Source organism: Ursus maritimus, unplaced genomic scaffold (genome assembly GCF_017311325.1).
Source record: "Ursus maritimus isolate PB19 unplaced genomic scaffold, ASM1731132v1 scaffold_30, whole genome shotgun sequence".
Taxonomy (NCBI): Eukaryota; Metazoa; Chordata; class Mammalia; order Carnivora; family Ursidae; genus Ursus; species Ursus maritimus.
The window spans coordinates 22,148,205-22,169,703 of record NW_024425564.1 but is presented as its reverse complement, the minus strand read 5'-3'; the positions used below and the strand labels follow the sequence as shown (position 1 = coordinate 22,169,703).

General features: G+C 37.7%; 1 protein-coding gene across 1 annotated transcript in view; it reads right to left on the bottom strand.

Annotated features, from left to right (window-relative positions):
* The window catches only part of SYCP2L (synaptonemal complex protein 2 like), a 105,844-nt gene that overhangs the window by 15,837 nt on the left and 68,508 nt on the right, over positions 1 to 21,499 (bottom strand). Inside the window, exons 24-30 of the mRNA XM_008692812.2 lie at positions 21,346 to 21,419; positions 21,136 to 21,205; positions 5,948 to 6,049; positions 4,832 to 4,914; positions 3,824 to 3,915; positions 536 to 635; positions 373 to 431 (exon numbers count right to left, since the gene is read on the bottom strand). Coding sequence (XP_008691034.2) covers positions 373 to 431; positions 536 to 635; positions 3,824 to 3,915; positions 4,832 to 4,914; positions 5,948 to 6,049; positions 21,136 to 21,205; positions 21,346 to 21,419 — 580 coding nt within the window. The remainder of the gene's footprint in view (positions 1 to 372; positions 432 to 535; positions 636 to 3,823; positions 3,916 to 4,831; positions 4,915 to 5,947; positions 6,050 to 21,135; positions 21,206 to 21,345; positions 21,420 to 21,499) is intronic.

The following is a 21,499-nucleotide window of genomic DNA, read 5'->3' as shown; positions in this document are numbered from 1 at the left end:
ACACACACACACACACACACACACACAGAATATATTTTACAAGACCACAATTCAGGATATATCTAAATATTTTTCTCAGTATACTCATTTTAATTTTTTGAAATATTGCTGAAAAATAAGACAGTTTGGATCAAAAACATGGATGGTTGTATGATTCTGATTATGCTTTTCAAAATTTATACGTCTACACTGATACCCTACACCACACTCTTTGCTCAGGGAGTGCCACGAAAGTAATTGGTTTGAAAAGACAGTAGCTTCGTAGCTACTTACATGCGGTTTTACCAACATCAATCACTCATACTATAGCTAAAGCACGACTCTTATCCTTCAACTAAGATAATTCTAGAAAGAATACTTTGAAAAAAATACCTCAGCACTTGCAGATCACAGAATGATTTCAAATCATCAGACTGTTTTCCCCAAAATTCCTAAAATTGAACAGAAGTTTTAAGTAGTTAGCCGTTACTCTTCTCTGAACAGATCCCCTTAAGTCATAGAGAATATTCCAAACGGGGCAGGAGGGTATACTTACAAGAACATCCTTCTCAAGGTGTTTCAGATCCTGAATACCCTTCTCAAGATTGCTCAGCTCTTGAAGAACAAAACTGTGAAACTGCTCCAGTTTATTCAGTCTGATCAATGTAAAAAGCAACAGATTTCATTGGGATTGCTTGACTGTAACAAAAGGCAATCCTCTTATTACAAGGATACTTCTTATTCTTCTCTAGACTTTCATTTTTTTAATTTAAATTCAAGTTAGTTAACATATAGAGTATTATTAGTTTCAGGGGTAGAATTTAGTGATTCATCACTTGCATGTAACACCCAGTGTTCATTACAAGTGCCCACCTTAACGCTCATCACCCAAGTACCCCAACCCCCAACACCCCTCCCTTCCAGCAACCCCCCGTTTGTTTCCTGTAGTTAAGGATCTCTTATGGTTTTCCTCCTTCTCTATTTTTATATTAGTTTTCCTTCCCTTCCCCTATGTTCAACTGTTTTTTTTTTTCTTAAATTCCACATGAATAAAATCCTATGGTATTTGTCTTTCTCTGATTTATTTCGGTTAGCACAATATCCTCTAGTTCCACCCACATCATTGCAAATAGCAAGATTTCATTCTTTTTGATGGCTGAGTAATGTGTGTGTGTGTGTGTGTGTGTGTGTGTATCACATCTTTATCCATTCATCAGTCAATGGACATCTGAGCTCTGTCCATGGCTTGGCTATTGTGGACACTGCTGCTATAAACATTGGGATGCAGGTGTCCCTTTGGATCACTACATTTGTATATTTGGGGTAAATGCCCAGTAGTGCAATCGTTGGATCGTAGGGTAGCTCTATTTTTAACTTTTTGAAGAACCTCCATACTGTGTTCCAGAATGGCTGCACCAGTTTGCATTCCCACCAACAGTGTAAGAGGGTTCCCCTTTCTCCACATCCTCACCAACTTTTGTTTTAAGAACACCGATCTCTTCTTCCCTCCCCTCACTGCATGACCATCCTCAACCCCTGAAACTATGACAACTCTGATTCAGGCTCTTAACAGAAGTCTGGAAGAAGCTGGTATTTCAAAATTACACTTAGAGCAAAGGAGAGAAGACTCCAGGGAAAAGGACATGGAGGCCAGACCTGGCCTAGAAGCCATTATCCCACCAATCATGGCTCCCCATCACTTCCGACCTTCCACTTGCTCCCCTCTCTCTTGCCTTAAGCTGGTCCTGAAAGCTGAAACTGGCTAATCAGCTCTGTCCTCCTCTTCATGTTGGTTCTCAAGTTTCCAACATTTGCTCTTCTGTGTCTTCTGTGCTCAACTAACCACACAAGCTGCTTAGTTGCTTGCTTACTGTCTGCCTTCTCCATCAAGGCTGAAAGTTCTACAGAGGCAAGAAGCTCCCAAAGCAGGTCACTGCTCTCCTGAACTTAGCACAGGACCTGGCATCTAGTGCTGCTCAGTGTGCATTTGCTGAATGAAAAATGGATGAATACATAACCTGTACAAGATAATGGAAGTTCTATAAGTCCAAAGTCCTTCATGGGCCTGTTTTGAGAATCAAATGACATTGCATGTATAAAAGTTTGAAAAAAATCATAAATCCCTATTCAGATATTTTCTGCCCTAAGAAACTTCCTCCTTTAGTTAAACTAACCAACCTGCCATTGTTTTCTTCCCTTCCTTCATCGACAGGCCATTCACTTCGACAACGAACAATCTCTATAGGCACCTTCCCCATACCATTCAAATCTTTGTTTCCAAAACCTCACTACAGAAGCACTTCTGTTGTAATGGTTCTGGATTAACTCTAATCACTGCAGAACCCCATCTCCACTCACCTTTCCTAGCCTCCACATCTCATGGTCATCAGAGCGTGTTTGCATATGTGTGCGTGTGTACACGTGAGTGCATAGCACTTTTTATTGTGGCTATATATATAAAACATAAAATTTACTTTTGTGAAAGATTTTATTTATTTATTCGACAGAGATAGAGACAGCCAGCGAGAGAGGGAACACAAGCAGGGGGAGTGGGAGAGGAAGAAGCAGGCTCAGAGCGGAGGAGCCTGATGTGGGGCTCGATCCCATAACGCCGGGATCACGCCCTGAACCGAAGGCAGACGCTTAACCGCTGTGCCACACAGGCACCCCGTAAAATCTACCCTTATAACCACTTTTATGTGTACAATTCAGTGGCATTAAGTATATTCACAATGTCGTGCAACCATCACCACCATCCACTTCCTGAACTTTTCCGTCATCCAAGCAGAAACTCCATACTGATTAAACAATGACTTCTTATTTACCACTCCCTCAGCCTCTGGTGATCTTTATTCTACTTTCCTTCTCTATGAATTTGCCTCTTCTAAGTACCTCATATAAATGAAATCATGCAATACTTGACCTTTTGCATCTGGCCTATTTCATTTTGCATAACGTCCTCGAAGTTCATCTGTGATGTAGCATGTGTCAATTTCATTCCTTAAGGCTGAATACAATTTCACTGCACAAGTATGACACATAGCACTTACCCAGCATTTTTACATATATATCCACGCTTGCTCAGTCTTCATAATTAGATTATAAATTTTTAAAAAATAGTGTTTTAGGATCATATCATGGTAGACCATGAAGAGGCTTAAGGAAGGCCTTACCCCATCATCTTATGAATGAAGAACTAGAAACTAGAAACTAAACCGGTTAGGTGATTATCAAACCTCACATCTGCTCAACCTTCAGGTGTGACCAGCACAGTGGTCACAAATGTGTGTGAGCGATCACTTTTTTATGACCTTGTTTCAAAACCCCACACTTAAGGAGCCGAGATGCCCTGCAACAGATGACTGGATTAAGAAGTTGTGGTCCATATATACAATGGAATATTACTCAGCAATCAGAAAGAATGAGTTCTCAACATTTGCTACAACATGGACGGCACTGGAGGAGATAATGCTTAGTGAAATAAGTCAAGCAGAGAAAGAAAACTATCATATGATTTCTCTCATCTATGGAACATAAGAACTAGAATGATCAGTAGGGGAAGAAAGGGATAAAGAAAGGGGGGGTAATCAGAAGGGGGAATGAAACATGAGAGACTATGGACTATGAGAAACAAACTGAGGGCTACAGAGGGGAGGGGGGTGGGGGAATGGGATAGACCGGTGATGGGTAGTAAGGAGGGCACGTATTGCATGGTGCACTGGGTGTTATACAGAACTAATGAATCATCGAGCCTTACATCAGAAACCGGGGATGTACTGTATGGTGACTAACATAATATAATAAAAAATCATTATTAATAAAAAAAAAAAAAACCCACACTTACCTGCATCGATGTATGTGGGTTAGAAGTTGGATTAGGCAATCTGGTGCTTGCTTTGCCTCTTTTGAATAAAGTGGACTCCCTTTGTACCTAAGCTAAACCACAACAACAATAACAAACGATCACATTTGAATTAACCAGATCTATATAAATGGAGTTTAGGCTTTGTGTAAAAAAGATGCTGCCAGCACACTATATTCATAACAGACATTACTGCTAAACAACCGTAAGGAGACACCATGCTACACACTTTCTATGTATTACCTTGGGCTCAATACCAATAAAGAACAAGACGCTAAAATAGGAAAACTTATATTCATTCTATCAAAATACATACTGAATATTACGAACAAATTTCCATTAGAAACTAGTTTACGTGGGTATTGCCAAAAATATGATAAGACCTTGGAGATTTTCTAAATTAGTTAAATGAACATGTCAGGGTAAGATACTTTTCTCAAATGTGCTAATAAATAACTCTTTTGAGATTTATAAACAATAGGACATAAAAGAAGGGAACCGAAAAGCTTCCGAAGTTCATCTTGCAGACAAGATTTTGGGACAGCCCACATGTGCACTGCTCAGCTCTACTCAGATTCGCCACCACTCAGCTGACCATCTACCCAAAGCCCATGTCCATCTTTGTCCTGGACACCTCTCTCATCCACATGGTCCCCCTCTCTTCCCTGCCTGTTGTTATGACCAAATCATTGCTTCCTGGTATTTCCCTTGTCTTAGAATGGTCTCAACGAAACCAAAGCATGAGTCTGATTTCCATATAGATCCATCCTGTCCTACTGTAGCAAGTGGACATGGAACAGCTGCCTTATAATACAAACCACAATTCACAAAGGCACTGCAATCAGCGACCGTAGCTAAAGCGAATATTCCTCCCCCAAAGCCTCAGGAGCACCCTCATATATGAAGGATAACAACTGCTTTGATGAATAATATGAACTCATTACTTTAAACCCATAACAAGCCAGCTCTTCATTTTTCGTGAACCATTACCTCAGATTTTCTTTCCAGTTCTCTAGTGAAGTTTTCGAGGGCTGTGATAACAGCAGAACTCTTCGAATTCTCTGGCACAGCTGCTAGGGACAGAGTAGAAATGCCTTCTGAACAATAAATACAGAACATGAAGTAAAACGAACACAGGGCTCAAAGTAGACGTGCTCAGTCCATCCGCTGCCCTGAGGACGGAGAGTCAGTCGAGGCACAGATACACTCCACAGACACCTCGGGGGTGCCTGATTCTGGCTGACAACGCCAGCCTGAACTGAGAGTCATGGTGGGCACTTCCGGCTGCTTCCCATCAAACTCGGTCCCTGGCAAGTGCTCATTTCATCCAAACATTCCCAGCACTTTAAATTGGGGCAGCTGCTATTACGTCTAAGAAGCAGGCTGAAGGAGGTGTTGTAAGAGGTTTTAAGGAGGGCATGACAGGTAAGACATTTCTACGCTGGCACGACGGCTCTGGGTGCCCCGAGTTTTAGGAGGGCTCTGGCACTATTCTAAGGGATTTGCAGGTATTGACTCGCATAATCCTCACAAAAACCATGTCAAGCAGGCACTGTTGTTGTGTATATTGAACAGAGGGATCAAATAACTCGCTCAAGCTCACACCAGCAGCTCCAGGATTGGAACGCAGGCCGACTGGTTCTTAATCGCCAACCTCTGGTACCTCTGAGCCTCCAAATTTGCCCTCCTGGAGCCTTTGGATTTGAAAGAGAGCGGCATCACTTATGCAGACGGCCAACCCCACATAGACAAATATTTTGGATCATCCCCTTCCTTGGTATAGGGTAGATATTTCTAATAAAACCTTAGTTAATAACTATCAATTAAAGCGGAGACCTACACATTTAAGATCCTTAGGCCCTGAAAATTGCTGTAAAGAAGAGTGAAGAGGCAGAAATCCAAATGCTAGAAAGGACATGGTGCTTGTTTGCTTTTATCTATACTTTGTACAACAATTTAGTTGGCTTTGAAAGGACAAAATGCTTAGTTTTTAGGGTTCTGCAGCGACTTTGATCTTCAAACTGTACCCCCCTTATAGTGCATGCTGGTACATTCGGTGCTTACAAATCTGTCACACTCTTGCTTGACTGGCTGGGCGCATGTTACCTGCTAAGTCTGTCTCTTCTGTCACCGAGGCAAGGGATTCTGGCGCATCACCTTCCTCCAATTTTGACTGTTTTGACTTAGCAAAACTGCCATCTGATATGTCTAAAAGCAAGCACAGCACATTAATAACCACACACATGTTCCTTTTGTCCCAATTTTATCTTGTCTTCTTTTCACCAGTTAATATGTAACTTTGATGAGCGGCAAACAAAACTTGCTCCCTGTTGCTAATTACTTATTAGTTGACACGCTAAGAACAGTGCAAGCATCAAAGCACTAAGTCTATTGATGCCTGAAAGAGGACACATGGGAACAGGCACCCCTTTGATGAACTCTGTAACATCTATGAACGATCTGCTTAGCAAAGTACAGACTAACTCAAAACAGTAGTGGATATAGCATCAAAAACACTGCCAGGGCTCAGGCCAAATGGCAAGGTAGGATGGTATCTGAGCAGATGGGCCTTCAGAAGCTCATCAGATCAACCTGCGAAGTGCGTCTCCTGCTGGCGACACTGGAGCTGGGCTGCCTCATAAATGAGGTCACCTTGGCTCCTCACTAGCTAAAGTGACTTGGATGAGACCTTCAGTTTATGAGATTTAAATATAGATCCTCTTTCCATTTGGCATTTACTAAACATTTTCTACCGGTGTTCACTTTTATCCCAAACATGTCCTTGTTCATTCTGAACCCTCCCAATCTTAACAATGGTACCACCACTGTCAGTAGAGCCCTAGAATTAGGCCCAACTCCTGCTTTTCCTTACCATCCACCTCCCTTCCATCATCAAGGCCAAGGACCTGCATACAGAATGAATCCACCCCTCTTTCTGCATTCCCACACCATGACCCTGTCCAAGGCCGTCCTCCTTGGAGGACCTTATTAGTCCCATGACTTCAACTGTGTTACCTCCCAAATTTCTCTCTTCTGTGAGCTCCATTAAGCAGATTTGTGTTTCCAACTGCTTAGTCAACAACTCCATCTCAAAATCCACTCTATTCTATCCTAACCTCTTTCTTCCCTACCATACACTTAGTGCCTACATACACACTTAGCTGTGAAGTTATCTGGCTTTGCCCTTTCTCCTCACATATCTTGCCAGTCATTACTGATTTTTCCCTCCAAAGGGGAAAAAACACAAATTCATTACTCAGCAGATATTTGAATGTTACTATGTACAGATATTTGAATGAGCTGTACCATATGGTGGAATGCTAGGGAAGCAAAGAGACGAGTTTCTCTTTCTGCACTCAGCTTCTCTACCTCACCTTCCTGGGGTATCTTGGAAACCTCAGGCATGTTCTCATCTCAAGGCCTTTGCTCTTGCTGCTCCTCTGACGTGAATCCTTTCCCCCATAGATCTGCATTAAGGTTTCCTCTGTCCAATGAACATGAAATTTCAGTACAACCCCCAACTTTTAAATCTCTTTCTATGCTTTTTTCTCTAGCCTTTATTACAATATAACATACTACATGTTTTACTTCTCTTGTATATTATTTGCCCCCCCCCACCCCCAACTGGAAGATAAACTCCAGCAAAGGCTGACATTTTGTCTGTTTTATTCATCAGAAAATCTAACCCTAGGAAAGTGCCTGGTCCACAGTAGATACTCAGTAGATGTTCATTGAATGAATAAATGAATACTACAAAATACCTAAATTCCTATGAAAAAAGAAAAATAAGATACCTTAGGGGTTCCTAAAATGGCAACACAGGAAGACCCTGAACTCACCTCCTTCACAGACACACACATTTACAGAGCAATTGAAGAATGGAAGGCTGACTAAACAGCTTCTGCACAACAAAAGATAGAGAGACCACATAAAGGACAGAAAGAGAGAGGGAGACATGGTAATGAAGGAGCCCCCATCCCCCACATGGTGAACTGCAGTGGGGAGGGATAGTAGTAAGAGATGGGGACCAGATTCATCTGCCCTGGGGCATAAAATAAAAGCTGTGGTTTAAAAGGGCAATTAGAATAAAGATCTAGCCTTAGGACCCTGCTAAACAGTAGGGGAGTTGCTGGAACTCACTCTGGATCAGCGGGTCTGATGAGTGCCATGGTTTATGTTCACCCTCTACCTTGATAGCACAGCGGGAAGCAGGGTTGGGCTGCCAGACCTCTACACCAGTCCCAGCCATCCCATCAAGGTGGTGCCAGTGCAGCACATACCAGGACACCCCTGGTCAGCAGTCACTATGGCTCCAGCTATCTCATCAAGACACAAAACATCCCAAACAAGTCAGGCTTGAATCATTTCACCTCCAGACAACTTGCCAGGGCACCCCCCCCAACCCCTCCCTCTGCACAGAGTGCCCTGAAACCTCTGGGCCCATACCTGCTTTGGCTCCAAAGTACCCCCTGCATGGAGCATCCCAGGACACCCCAGCTTGCACCAACTTCAGTTTCAACCATCCTCCTAGGGTGCCCTCTACTTAGGAACCCCAAGAATGTAGAAAAAGGAACCCTCTTGCACTGTTGATAGGAATGCAAAGTGGTGTAGCCACTGTGGACAACAGTATGGGGACTCCTCAAAAAGTCAAAAATAAAACTACCCAATGATAGTGAATAGCACAACTGGATATTTACTCAAAAAAAAAAAAATACAAAAACACTAAATCAAAGGGATACATGTACCCAAGTGTGTATAGCAGCATTATTTACAGTAGTCAAATTATGGAAGCAACATAAGTGTCTATTGACAAATGAATGGATAAAGATGTGGAGTACGTATACACAATGGAATGTTACTGAGACATAAAAAAGAATGAAATCTTGTCATTTGCAACAACAAGGATAGAGCTAGAGAATACAATGCTAAACAAAATAAGTCAGGGAAAGACAAATACCATATGGTTTCACTCATATGTAGAATTTAAGAAGCAAAACAAATGGACAAAGGGGGAAAAAAGAGAGAGACAAACCAAAAAACAGAATCTTAACTATAGAGAACAAGCTCATGGTTATCAGAGGGGCGGTAGGTGAAATAGATCAAGGGGATTAAGCGTACACTTACCTTGTTGAGCACTGAGAAATGTATAGAAGTGTTAAATCACTATATTGTACACTTGAACCTAATATACAACTGTATGTTAACTATACTGGAATTAAAATAAAAAATAAAAGTAGCAACACACACACAAAATTCCCACATAGGAGGGAACCTCCATAAGGCTTATTTCTGTTTATATTGGGCATATATCACCAAATTATTACAGGTATAATTATTTTATATTAGCTATCAGCAGATTTCTCATCGGAAATTTTGCAGGCTGGGCAAAGTGGAATGATATATACAAAGTGCTGAAAGAAAAAAACTTCCAACCATGAATACTTGATCTGGAAAAGTTGCCCTACAGAAATGAAGGAGAGATAAAGACTTTCCCAGACAAATAAAAGCTAAGGGAGTTTATCATCACAAGATCTACCTTATAAGAAATGCTAAAAGTAGTTCATCAAGTCAAAATGTAAGGGTGGTAATTAGTAACATGAGAACATAGGAAAATATGTCACACTTATTAGCACATAGTTAATATCAGAATACCATAATATGGTGGTGTGTTAATTACTTAAATCAAGTATAAAGGATAAAAATATTGAGGATAATTATACTTGTAATAATTTGGTAACATATGCCCAATATAAACAGAGGTAAATTGTGACAACAAAAACATAAAATTTGGGGGTAGAAAAAGGTGTAGTTTTGTATGCAATAAAACTTGTTATCAGTTTGAAATAGACTATTAGGTATCTAAGACATTATATGTAAACCTCATGGCAATCACAAAGCAAAACCTATACAAAAGTACATACACAAAAAATAAAGGGAATTAAAAAATACCACTATGAAAAATCACCAATTCACAAGAGAGGAAGAGACTAACAAAGCAACTACAAAAGAGCCAGAAAACAATAAGATGACATCAGTAATTCCTTACCTATCAATGACTACTTTAAATGTTAGTGCACTGATCAATTAAAAAAGGGGGGGGGGCAGAGGACCCACATAGACATTTTTCCAAAGAAGACATACAGATGGCCAACAATCACATGAAAAGATGCTCAACATCCCTTACCAGGGAAATGAAAATCAAAACCACAATGAGATATCACCTCACACCTGTTACATTGGCTAAAATTAAGAAGATAAGAAACAACAAGTGTTGACGAGGATATGGAGAAGAAGGAACTCTCGTGCACTGTTGGTGAGAATGTAAATTGGTACAGCCACTGTGGAGAACAGCATGGAGGTTCCTCAAACAATTAAAAATAGAAATACCATATAGGGTCGCCTGGGTGGCTCAGTTGGTTAAGCATCTGACTGGCTCAGGTCATGATCTCAGGCTCCTGAGATCGAGCTGCACATCAGACTCCCCGCTCAGCAGGGTGTCTGCTTCTCCCTCTCCCTCTGCCCCTTCCCCTGCTCATGCTCTCTCTCAAATAAATAAAATCTTTAAAAAAAAAAAAAAAGAAACCTTATGATCCAATAGTTCCACTATTGGGGGATATTTACCAAGGAAAAATGAACACACTAACTCAAAAATATCTATGCACCCCTATGTTTATTGCAGCATTATTTACAATAGCCAAGACATGGAAGCAACCTAAGTGTCCATGAATAGAGGAATGAATAAGGAAGATGTGTTCTACACACACACACACACACACACACACACACACACACACAGAGGAATATTTTGCAGTCATAAAAAAGGATGAGATCATGCCATTTGAGACAACATGGATGTACCTAGAGGGAATTATACTAAGTGAAATAAGTCAGACTGAGAAAGACAAATACCTTATGATTCCACTTACAAATGGAATAAAAAAAATGAATGAAAAGTAGAATCAGAACTAAAAATATAGAGAACTGATGGTTTTTTTTAATTTTTATTTGTATTTATTCTAAGCAGAACTTACTCCTGGCCATACATTTTTATTTCTTCAGTTTCTTCTGGGATCTCTTCTTCTGTGCAACCTCCTCCTCTGGTTTAGGAACAATCCGCTCTTTTTCAGTAACTGCTCTCAGTGTGGCAGGGAGAGCTCACGTATGGGTTATTCTGACCACAAGCCCTGTACGTTCAATGCCGCATTTGGGGGGCTTTGTTCACCTGGATGTGCACAATGACCAGAGAATCTACATCTAAACCCTTAAGTTCAGCATTACTCTGCATTTTTAAACATGTGCAGTAAAAAGTCAGCACTCTCCTTGGGCCACTGACCCCGTGTGGCCTGGACACACCTACCACTCCACCCTTGTAGCAATGGAATGGCACACACTGCTTCTGCAAAGTGACGTCTTTCAGATACTTGGTGGCTTTTTGGATATGCTTGATGGTCTCAGCAGTTTCACATGTGTTCTTAAAGCAAACATGAAGATTTGAACCTCTTGATTTGAATGATTTTGTCGGGTTTTCTGTGTCAAGCAAATAGTGAACCATTTCCAGAGGTCACCTCAGGCCACTTAGGGGAAGAACAAGAACAAACTGATAGTTGCCAGAGGGGAGGCAAGTGGAGGGGTTGGACAAAATGGGTGAAGAAGGAAGGAAGATACAGGCCTCCAGTTATGGAATGAGTAAGTCACAGGAGTAAAAAGCAGAGCATAAGGAATACAGTCACTGATATTGTAATAGCACTGTATGGTGACAGATGGTAGTTATACTTGTAGTGAACATAGCATAATATATAAACTTGTCAAATCACTAAGTTGTATGCCTAAAACTAATAGAATATTGTGTGTCAAGTATACTCAAAAATGTTTTGACTTAAAATAAATGTAAGTAGATTTCAATCCACAGGAATAAAGTAGTTGAATGGATTAAACATCCAAACAAAAAAAGATCTAACTATATGCTACCCACAAGGGATTTAGTTCACTTTAAGGATGCACATAAGCTCAAAGAGAAGGAAAAAAAATACTCCATACAAAATGTATTTTACATCAGACAAAATAGACTTTAAGTCAAAAGTGATAATAAGAGACTAAGAAAATCATTGTATAATGATAAAATGATCAATTCATCAGGAAGATACAACAACCGTAAGTATAAAATGTACCCAACATCAGGATACCTAACTATATTAAGGAAATACTAACGTATGGGAAGGGGTAAATAGACAATGCAATAATAATAGTAGACCTCAATACCACACTTTCAACAATGGACAAATCATACAGACAAAAAGTCAATAAGGAAACACTGGACTTGGTTTTACTTTACACCAAATAGATGTAACAGACGTACATAGATCATTCTGTCCAACAGCAGAATATCAATTCTTTTAAGCACACATGGAACACATGGTGTATTTGCTAGGATAAACATGTTGGGAAAGTGTCAGGAAATTTAAGAAGACTGAAATCATGCCAAGAATCTTTTCTGACCACAATGATATGAAACTAAAAATACCAGGAAGAAATTGGAAAAATTCACAAATATGTGGAAATTAAGCAGCATACTCCTGAACAACATTTAGGTCAAAGAAGAAATCAAAAGGAAAAATCACAAAAATATCTTGACATAATTAAAAAGGAAAAAATCTACAAAAACTTTGGAGTTCAGTAAAAGCAGTACTGAGAGAAATTTATAGTCATAAATGCCTACATTAAAGGAAAAAAAATTCCAAACAAACCACCTAAACTAACATCTTAAAACTAGAAAAAGAAGACCAAACTAAGCCTTAGCAGAGGGAAAGAAAAATCAGACCAGAAATAAATGAAATAGAAATCAGAAAAATAGAAAAATCAATGAAACTAAGAGCTGCTTTTTTTAAAAAATAAAGTTGACAACATTTTAGCTAGACTAAGGAAAAAAAGACTCAAAATCAGAAATAAGAGACATTACAACTGATACCGCAAAAATACAAAGGATTGTAGGAGACTACAATGAACAATTATGCACCAAAAAATTTGATAGCTAGAAAAAATGGGTAAATTCTTAGAAACATACAACCTACTAAGACCAAATCATGAACAGAAAATCTGAATAGACCAGTAATGAATAGGGAAATAGAATCAATGAATTCTACCAAACATTTAAAGATTTTATAACACTTCTCAAACTCCCAAAAATTGAATAAAAGTAAACGCTCTCAAATCATTTTATGAGGCCATCATTACTCTGATACCAAAACCAGATAAGGATACTACAAAAACAAACAAAACTACAGGACAATATGCCTGATAAATATAGATGCAAAAATTCTCAACAAAATACTAACAAATAGAATCCAACAGCACATTAAAAGGATCATACACCATGATCAAGTGGGACTGATCCCTAGGAAGCAAGGAGGGGTCAACACTCACAAATCAATAAATGTGATAAACCACAAGAGAATGAAAGATAAAAATCATAAAAATCATATGATCATTTCAACAGATGCACCCCCAAAAAAAGCATTTGACAAAATTCAACATCTTTTCATGAAAAAAATGCTCAACAAATTGGGTATAGAGGGAATGTAACTCAACATAATGAAGACCATATATGACAGTTAATGTCATACTCAATGGTGAAAGGTTGAAAGTTTTCCTCTAAGACCAGGGGCAAGACAAGGGTGCCCACTCCCACTACTATTTAACATAGTACTAGGAATTCTAGCTAGAGCAATTAAATGAAGAAGAAGAGGAAGAAGGAAGAAGAGGAAGAAGGAAGAAGAAGGAAGAAGAGAAAGAAGGAAGAAGAGAAAGAAGGAAGAAGAGGAAGAAGGAAGAAGGAAGAAGGAAGAAGGAAGAAGGAAGAAGAAGAAGAAGAAGAAGAAGAAGAAAGAGGTCATCCAAATTGGAAAGGGGGAAATAAAATTGTCTCCTTGTAGATGATAAGATCTTACATGGAGAAAACTCTAAGGATTTCACAAAAAAACCTGTTAGAACTAATCAATTAATTCAGTAAAGTTGAAGGATATGAAAATCAATATACATAAATCAGTTTCATTTCTAATTTACTAAAACAAAATAATCTGAAAAATAAAAAACAATCCCACTACAACAGCATCAAAACCAGTAATATACTTAGGAATAAAATTAACCAAAGAGGTGAGAGATCTATACACTAAAAACTGTAAGACATTAATGAAAGAAATTGAAAACACAAATGAATGGAAAGATAACTCATGTTCATGGATAAGAATGAGTATTAAGATGTGCATATTATCTATAGATTCAATACACTCCCTATAAAATAAACTCCAAAAACATTATGGATTCACAAAAGACCTAGAGTAACAAAAGAAATTCTGTGAGAACAACAAAGCTGGAGACACCACATATCTAGATTTTAACCCATACTACAATGCTATAATAATCAAAACAATATGGTATTAGGCAATGCAACAGTATACAGTAATAAAAAAAGAATGAAATCTTGCTCTTTACAACAACATAGATGAATCTAGAGAGTATAATGCTAAGTGAAATAAGTCAGTCGGAAAAAAAAACAAATACCATATGATTTTACCCATATGCAGAATTTAAGAAACAAAACAAATGAACAAAGAGGGGAAAAGAGAGACACAAACCAAGCAACACTCTTAACTATAGAGAACAAACTGATGGTGACCAGAGGGGAGATGGGGGGGATGGGTGAAATAGGTGATGGGGATTAAGGAGTTCACTTACCATGATGAGCACTGGGTGATGTATGGAGTTGCTGAATCTCTATATTGTAAACATGGAACTAATATAACACTGTATGTTAACTACACTGAAATTAAAATAAACAAAATGACCTAAAGAATCAACTAATAAACTGTTAGAACTCACAAGAATTTTGAAAGTTTTCCTGACACTGAATAACCAATAGTGTATTTTCACTGTAACATAATCATTTAAAAATGAATAATAACAAAACTATGAATATCTAGGAATTAATCCAGAAGAAAACTTTAGAACTCTATAAATGATATAGCCAGTGATACAAATCAATGGACACATTTTGTATAGTATAAAATGAATATTTTATTATTTTTTTAATTTATTTTTTTAAGTAATCTTTATACCCAAAGTGGGGCTCAAACTCACAACACTGAGATCAAGAGTCACATCCTTTTCCAACTGAGCCAGGTAGGCACTCCAAGATGATTATTTTAAAGATGTCAATTCTCTTCAAGTTAATCTATGTATTTAATGCAATCCCTATCAAAATTTTAGTGAACTTATGTAACCTGGTCTATTTTCTCTAAAGTTATATGAAATGGTCCAACAAGACACTTTCAGATATATATCCATAGGAAATGAAATCATTATCTTTTTAATTTTTTTGATGTAGTTTGATGATTCATTAGTTGTGTATAACACCCAGTGCACCATGCAATACGTGCCCTTCTTACTACCCATCACCAGCCTATCCCATTCCCCCCCCCGAAGTCCTCAGTTTGTTTCTTAGAGTCCATAGTCTCTCATGCTTCATTGCCCCTTCTGATTACCCCCCTTTCTTTATCCCTTTCTTCTCCTATCGATCTTCCTAGTTCTTAAGTTCCATAGATGAGAGAAACCATATGATAATTGTCTTTCTCTGAAATCATTATCTTTAAAAGATATCTGCACCCTCATGTTCACTGTAGCATTATTAACAATAGCCAAGACATGGAAACACTGTAAGTATCCACTGAAAGATAAATGATGGACAAAGAATATATACACTATGGGATATTATTCAGCCATTAAAAGATGGAAATCCTGGCATTTGTGACAACACGGATGGACCTTAAGGCAGTATGCTAAGTAAGTCAGACAGAGAAAGACGATTTTTATGATTTCTATCACTATATGATGATATATATGAAATTTAAAAAACTGACCTCCTAGGAAGATAGAATACATTGTTGGTTTCTAATGGTAGGGGTAGGGGAGTAATGGGTGAAAGTGGTCAAAGCGTATATACTTCATGTTATAAGATGAGTAAGTTTTGAAAATGTAATGTATAGCATCATGACTAATAGTTAACAATACTATATTGCATATTTGAAAGCAGCTAAAAGAGTAGATCTTAAAAATTCTCACTAAAAAATATTGTTAATATTCTAACTATGTATTGACATACATATGTAAGTGACATATGTATTGATCTTATTGTGGTAATCCTTTTGCAATACATACATCATATTGTATACCTTTCAATGTTGCCAATTACATCTCAAAAAATCTGGAAAATAAAATTTATATAAGTATCAAAGTTCCTTGAACAACTACATCAGCCTTAAAGAAGAGTAAAGAGAGGGGTGCCTGGGTGGCTCACTTGGTTAAGCATGCGGCTCTTGATTTCAGCTCAGGTCATGGTCTCAGGGTCCTGGGATGAAACCTCACATAGGGCTCCATGCTCAGCAGGGAGTCTGCCTGAGGATTCTCCCTCCCTCTCCTTTAGCCCTCCCCCCCCAACCCACTCACTCTCTTTAAATAAATCTTTTTTTTTTTTTAAAGAAGAGTAGAGAATCAACTTTCCCTGTTAGATATCAAGACCTGCTATGAAATTACAATTTTAAAAAAAAGATGGTATTAGTGTAAGAATCCAGACAAATGGACCTACAAAATGCTGGAGACAGGCCAGAGATTCACCCACATTTATATGGGAACTTAATATTTGACAGAGAAGGCATTGTAATGTAAGGGGGACAATATTATTTAGAGATAAGACAAAGGATATTAGTTCACTAAATGATCTTAACACCTAGGTCATTACTAAAGCCATATGAAAACAAGAACCTTACCTGGATAAAAGATTTTGGTGTGTAAGACATAAGTCTAAACTTAATAAAAGAAAATTAATAGAATATCTTGGTTATCTAAGGAAACAGATCATTAGCCTATCAAAAGAAAAAAAAGCAAACAAACCTAAATAATTGGATTACATTAAAATTGAGCAATTCTGCTCTGTAAAGAAACTTTATACATTTTTAGTAGACAGAAATAGATTATAGTATTGAAAATATCTTTTTCCAAACAAACAAAAAAGACAAGACAGTAACCTTAGTGAAAAAGAGTGCAAGATATATGAAAGGGCAACTTACATAAAAGGAAGCCCAAAAGACATACAAACATATAAAGAGATATTTAGCTAACAGAGAAATGGAAATGTAAAAAACAATGAAGCATCAGTTTGCCCTACTAGACTGACAAAAATCGGAAAGCTGCATAATGCCAACTATTAGTGGAGGTAGAGAAATTTAGGAACACTTTGCATTTTCTTGTAGGAATTTATAATCATACCATTCAGGAGAGCAATTAATCTCATTCAGGTGCATAAAAAGATATATATAATGGTGTCCATCACTGTTGGTGATAATATGGAATTGAAAGTCATTGGTGTCCCTCACAGAGAGGGTATAGGCAAAATGTAATGGATGCATAACAGGAGTACTAGAGCAATGAATATAGATCTTAAAAACTGCTGAGTAAAATAAAAAATGAGATATAACAGTACTACTTACATAAAATTACATGTATTTGGTATTTTGCAAGAACATATATAAACAAAAGTTGAGTAATTAACATTTTTCAAGGTGAGAGATATGGGGAGATGTTGGTCAAGGGGTACAATACCCAATTATAAGATTAAGAAATTGTCGGGATCTAATGTACAGCATGGTGACTTTAGTTAACACTTAATATACAGCATGGTAATCTTGGTTTTGTTAGATTTTAGTATTATATACTTGAAAGTTGCTAAGAGAGATCTTAATTGTTCTCACCACAAAAGAAAAAAAAAGGTAAATGCTCTAATGGTAATCATTTTCCAATATATAAGTGCATTAAATCAACATATATACTATGCCCAGTGAAAATTTATTCAAGAATAAGGGTTATTTTCATACAAAGAAAAATTGAGACATTCCTACTAGCAGACCTTCACAAAAGATGTATTTTAGGCAGAAAGAGATCCCCCAAAAGTGTGGAAATGTAAGACACAGGAAATATGTAAGCCAAATGGTAAATATGTAGGTGTAGAAAAATGGAAATTGGTACATAATACAATGTCTTAAGGTTTAAAATTTAAATAAAGAACACTGCCACATGATATGGCTGGAGCAGGCTAATGAAATTCAAGAGTCTTTAGGTATATCTAAGAGGAAAATATGTTATTGATTAGACTTTAAAAAGTTATGTATGTTATGATTTCTAAGTTAACCAGTAAATAAATGAAAAGGGAGAGTATATAACTACAAATGAGTAGAGGGAGAAACAGAATGAGAATAAAATACATAAAATGCTTAAGCAAAATGAAAAATGCTTAAGCAAGATAATACAAGAAAGAAAAAATGTTTGGTTCACACAGAAAGTACAAAATAATTGGTAGATATAATCCAGATACAGGAATATTACATTAAATGTAAATGGACTAAATATTCCAGTAAAAAGACATATACTATTATATGAGGGCTGGGGGAGTCCAGCTATAGGCTGTTAATAAATGGTATCTGCAACATTAAGATATATACATTAAACAATGAAAAACTTATACCATGCAAATACTTGACAAAAGAAATAAACTTCAAGACAAAAACATTACTGGAGATAAAGGGAGTCACTTTATAATGATAAAAGTTTCAATATGTCATATGGATATACTATTTTACACTTACAAGCACATACGTATATTTCATATAACACAAAATTGAACAGAACCAAAAATTGGTAAGTCCACAATCATGAGAGGTTTTAACATACTATTCCCAACAATTGATAGAACAATTAGACTGAAAAAATATGTAAAATATTTGAAGAACGTAATAAAGAAAAGTGACTTAATGGATGTACATTTATATAGATGTTACAGTGATTGTGAATTATACTCTTTTAACAAGTTAACCTTTAAAAAAATTGACATGTACTGGGTCAGAAAGTACATCTCAAAATTTCAAAGGTTTAAGATATACAGACTATAGGGGCGCCTGGGTGGCACAGCAGTTAAGCATCTGCCTTCGGCTCAGGGCGTGATCCTGGCGTTATGGGATCGAGCCACACATCAGGCTCCTCCGCTATGAGCCTGCTTCTTCCTCTCCCACTCCCCCTGCTTGTGTTCCCTCTCTCACTGGCTGTCTCTATCTCTGTCAAATAAATAAATAAAATCTTTAAAAAAAAAAAAAGATATACAGACTATGTTCTGTAGCCACAATGTAATCAAACTAGAAAACAGTAACAGAATCATAGCTTTAAAAAATCCCCTACCATTGGGAATTAAGAAATACACTTACAAATAATCTTTGGGTCAAAGAAACAAAAACAAAAAATGGAAAATATTTTAAAGTGATGATATAGATTACAATATGTGGCACTCACCTCTAGTGGTACTTAGAAATATACTGCATTAAATATATATAATATAGGAGATATTACATGCAAATACCTTTGACTTTCTTATAGGGAAGAATTTCTCAAGACTAAAAACTGCTAACCACAGAGAAAAACTAATAATCAGAATTCATTAAAACTAAAAACTTTATCCCAAAAGCAGCCATAAAGACCTACAGTGAGAGCATCATGCAGAGAAGTGCAAACCACACAGTGGAAGAAGACATTTACAAAACATATAACCAAGTCCTGAACATATGAAGAGTTCCTAGGAACTGATATAAAAAGAATCCTCCACACCAATGGGCAAGACATTTTAGACACTACATGAAAGAGGAAATTCAAATGGCTAACATATAAAAATGATGCTTAACCTTAATCAGGGATATTCAATCAAATTAAAACTTCAATGTACACACACACACACACACACACACACACAGAAATGTTACAATCCCAAGTGTTGGAGAATGTGAAGCAACAGAATTCTTATACATAGCTGGTGGGAAAGCAAATTGATACAACTAGCTTGGACAAACAGTTTGGCACATCTAAAACTCGTAAAGATATATAAACTCTGTAGCCTAGCAATTCTATTCCTAAAAATATACCTAGAGAACATTTTGCACATATGTATCAAGAGAAATGTACATAACTCGGCATAGCGGCATTTTCCATAACAACCCAGACTGCACGCAATCCAAACACCCCACAGCACCAGAACAGCGAAATATAGTCCGTTCATATCACTGAATGTTATGCTGTGATTAAAATATACTTCACCTACATCCATCAGCATAGATTTTCATATGATTTTGAGCAGAAGCAGGCCACACAAAATTTACACAGTATGATGCCATTTGGTTGCACTGTACATGAGATAAAACTAAACTGCTTATTATTTAGGGATGCATACAAAGAAAGAACTGTAAAGAAAAGCAACGGGCAGCTTTTCAAGCAAGTCAGGATTGTCATTACCTCTCTGAGGGATGGAGGGAAGTAACAGGGTTATGACCCAGCGTGGAACGATTCTAGGTCAGTGACAGCAGTCCAGTTCGCAGACTGGCTTGTAGTTACATACGCGTTCACTTTATAATTGTTCTTTAAACTGTACACATATTTTACATTCTCTTCTGAAGGCATGATATTTTTCACAATGTAGAAGTGAAAAAAAAACACAGTGGAATCAAACACCAAATTAAGGCTAACGGGCTCCTGTGGAGGAGGAGGAAGCAGGGATGAATTGAGGGGAGAATCTACCAAGATTCTGAAATAGCAACGTTTATCTTCTTAACCTGGATGTTGGTTCACAGATGTTTGTTGTGTTGATATACTAAATAGGCTGCACATAATACACAGCTGTGTGAATCTGCCTGCTTATTTCATTTAAAATGTAAAGAGAAAACAGTTGAGGAACATGCTGAAGCGCGGCTACGTGCCATATTAAATCACAGTCCTGTGAACTGGCTTGAAAACCCTCCTATCACCGTTACCCTGAGAAAACGAACTGGGAAGTTTCAATACTCGGCCACAGCACTTTTTAGAACATTGCTTTATAAACGGCGTGTGACCTACCTACTCAGGGATGGAAAGAGCCCCTGGACCAGACACTTAGGAAAGTGCCCCCACTGAGCCCTCCTTTGAGGCTAGAGAGGAGACCGCTGGTCCCTGGCCATGTGCTTCTTGAAATGAGCAGCTCTTGTATCTGAGTGAACCTGTGTCCCTCCCCTTGACCTTCGTGCACTTTTAGAGAAGGTAAGCAGATCGCGCTGCTCTCTCAAACACCTGGTGTCACTCTGTAAAGTGATTTTTTTACCTGCTGTGATTGGAATAACAGCCCAGCCTGCCAAAATCAAATTTTGCTTTATTCTGCAAAGAGTTTAGTATTCTCTCACCTCCGTCTTCCAGGTTTTGCAGTTTATGTTTGAAGCTAGTACTTTTCATCAAGGACTCTTGGTCTACAGTCTAAAAAAAAAAAAAAAGCCATAAATATATGTTAAAATAAACAAATGGCGCTACATCATCCCTTAAGAAGGAAAAAGTACATGCTGCAAATACAATATTAACTCCGGAAAACCAGGTGAATAACCAACAATAAATAGTACCTGAGATACATTTTCCTCAACGTCTGAATGCTCCAAGGATGACAGCTCGCTCAGTGGGTGGGGACTTTGATGTTCTGAGTGTTAGAACAGTTTCCAGGGAATCAACACGCTCAGAAGCAACTTCAGGTAATAACATTTCACTATCACTCTATTT